This window comes from Etheostoma spectabile, chromosome 1 (assembly GCF_008692095.1).
Source record: "Etheostoma spectabile isolate EspeVRDwgs_2016 chromosome 1, UIUC_Espe_1.0, whole genome shotgun sequence".
NCBI lineage: Eukaryota > Metazoa > Chordata > Actinopteri > Perciformes > Percidae > Etheostoma > Etheostoma spectabile.
In genome coordinates this window covers 25,287,327-25,289,339 of record NC_045733.1, presented here as the reverse complement: position 1 = coordinate 25,289,339, position 2,013 = coordinate 25,287,327, and the positions used below count along the sequence as shown (strand labels likewise).

The 2,013-nt window shown below is 37.5% G+C and overlaps 1 protein-coding gene across 1 annotated transcript in view; it reads left to right on the top strand.

Moving 5' to 3' along the window:
- The first annotated feature begins 555 nt into the window (after positions 1–555).
- The window catches only part of pkma (pyruvate kinase M1/2a), a 19,029-nt gene continuing 17,571 nt past the window's right edge, over positions 556–2,013 (top strand). The window contains exon 1 of the mRNA XM_032529336.1: positions 556–617. Coding sequence (XP_032385227.1) covers positions 571–617 — 47 coding nt within the window. The 5' untranslated portion in view covers positions 556–570. The remainder of the gene's footprint in view (positions 618–2,013) is intronic.

Below are 2,013 nucleotides of genomic sequence, written 5' to 3'. Positions count from 1 at the left end.
ACCTAGAACAATCCCCCATCTTCTATACACTATACAGTAACAGTCAGTACATTTTTTTTTTAATTTTGTACTATGACGGTATGAATTATTTACAAGTTTTAATGTTTCATTTTGGTTTTGATATTGACAATTGCATCGATTGTGTCTTTCAGTTTTTCTTTACCATAAGTGTGCTATTTTAGGTTTTTCTATGTGTGCCTTAATGGGGTTGTGTTTGTTTCACTTTTTGTAGTTTGATTATTTTTCCTCTTTTATTCTTATAATCCAATCACGGGTAGCAGTTGGTGTGTTCATGCAGTGATAATACACACTGAAGCATTAGGGCATCTTATCTGCTCAGTCCTGAGATTTATCAGAGCATACACCGACAGTGTCTTACTGTACCTCGTGGCCCAGTGGTTAGCTGCCATTAATAATAATAATTCTTACTGACAGATATGAGCGTGGCCAGTGGACAAGGTGACTGAACAGCAGATCTGTCTCTCACCTGGACAGGTGTGTCCATTGGTCTCAGGTAGTGGAGTGGAGTGAATCCAGGCAGAAGCTGCCAGCAGCCAGTGAAACAGCAACATGGGCAGTGGAAGCAGCAGTGCTAACACCACCTCAGCTGTGAACAGGTGAGAGCAAAGAGGGACACAGCGCGAGGAGACATGGACTCAGTGAAGAGTCCACCTGCACAATAGGCTGCAAGAAGTCAAGAAAAGAAAAATTGAGCATTGCATCAGTTTTTTGTTTGTTTTTTTTATATATAAAAAATAGAACTTTGAGGAGTATCTTTGCCAGGTTGATTAGTCTAATCTCTGTTTCAAAGTTTGAATGTTTAGATTTGGATCTCACAATGGTTGAGATATAGTAAAACAGTTGGGTGGGTATGTGTCTGTGTCAAAGATTTGGTTTCTGTCTGCCATCACAGCACCAGAATGAATCATCCTGGGGAACATTTGCGACACAGCTGTCTAATGTCCGCACTGGACAAACAACTATATCTGTAATGACTGTTGGCCATTAATATGCCACCACTAATTAGCAATGGGATGGCTTTCCACTTATCATGTTGAAAAAAAGCATGGCAATGTACTGTGTTCCAACAAAGTTTCTAAGGCTTTTTATGTTTTGTGGAAATCAAATAATTATTATGTCTAAGCATTAAAACACGTAGTAGAAGTTAATTGTAGGCCTATACTGTGGTAGATGTGTCTGCATTTTGTGCAAAGTATTAGTAAAGCAATATTGGTTGTGTCCAATATGCTATTTTAGAATGTGTAGAACGTAAAATCAATTAAATATAGAATAGAATATAAAAGAGATTAAATATTTGGTTGTGTCTAATATGCTATTTTAGAATGTGTCGAAAGTCAAATCAATTAAATATATAGCCTAGTAGAATATAAAAGAGATTACGTATGGAGTAAATGGTGTGAAGAACGCTTTATCATGAAATAAGAACGTGTTTTTCCAGTACTCAATATGAAGCACCTAGAAATGAATGAATGTCATTGGAAACTATCTACAAACTGTTATATTATTTTTCCTCACTAGATGGAAGTGTTACCTTAAATACAGCACAGTAGCGAGGTACTATCAAGGATGTATTAATACCACGAGGGTCCTTGATTCATCACTCAAACACCCATTGACTGGCTGGGACTACTGACACTTGGGGCAATAAACAGTAGGCTTATTTGGGTCTAATCACACCACCGTTTTAAAAAAATCTATATATATAGGGAGTAAACAATATTTTGGTATCTTACAAGACCTATCTTTTTTTATCCTACAGTTACCGTATAATGCATCGCGTGTGCTGATGCTTCCCATGAATCATTTCGGCAGCCGATGATTTACACATCCGCAGGAAAGGTTCCAAAATCATAATGACAACATGATAAATTACTCATGTGTATCACTAAAAGGGCGCTTAAACAGCTAAAGACATTGAATAGCCATTGAAACCAAACCACTGAGGTTTTCAGGAAATTACAGCACGCCATCCACAGTCACATGTCGAACTCC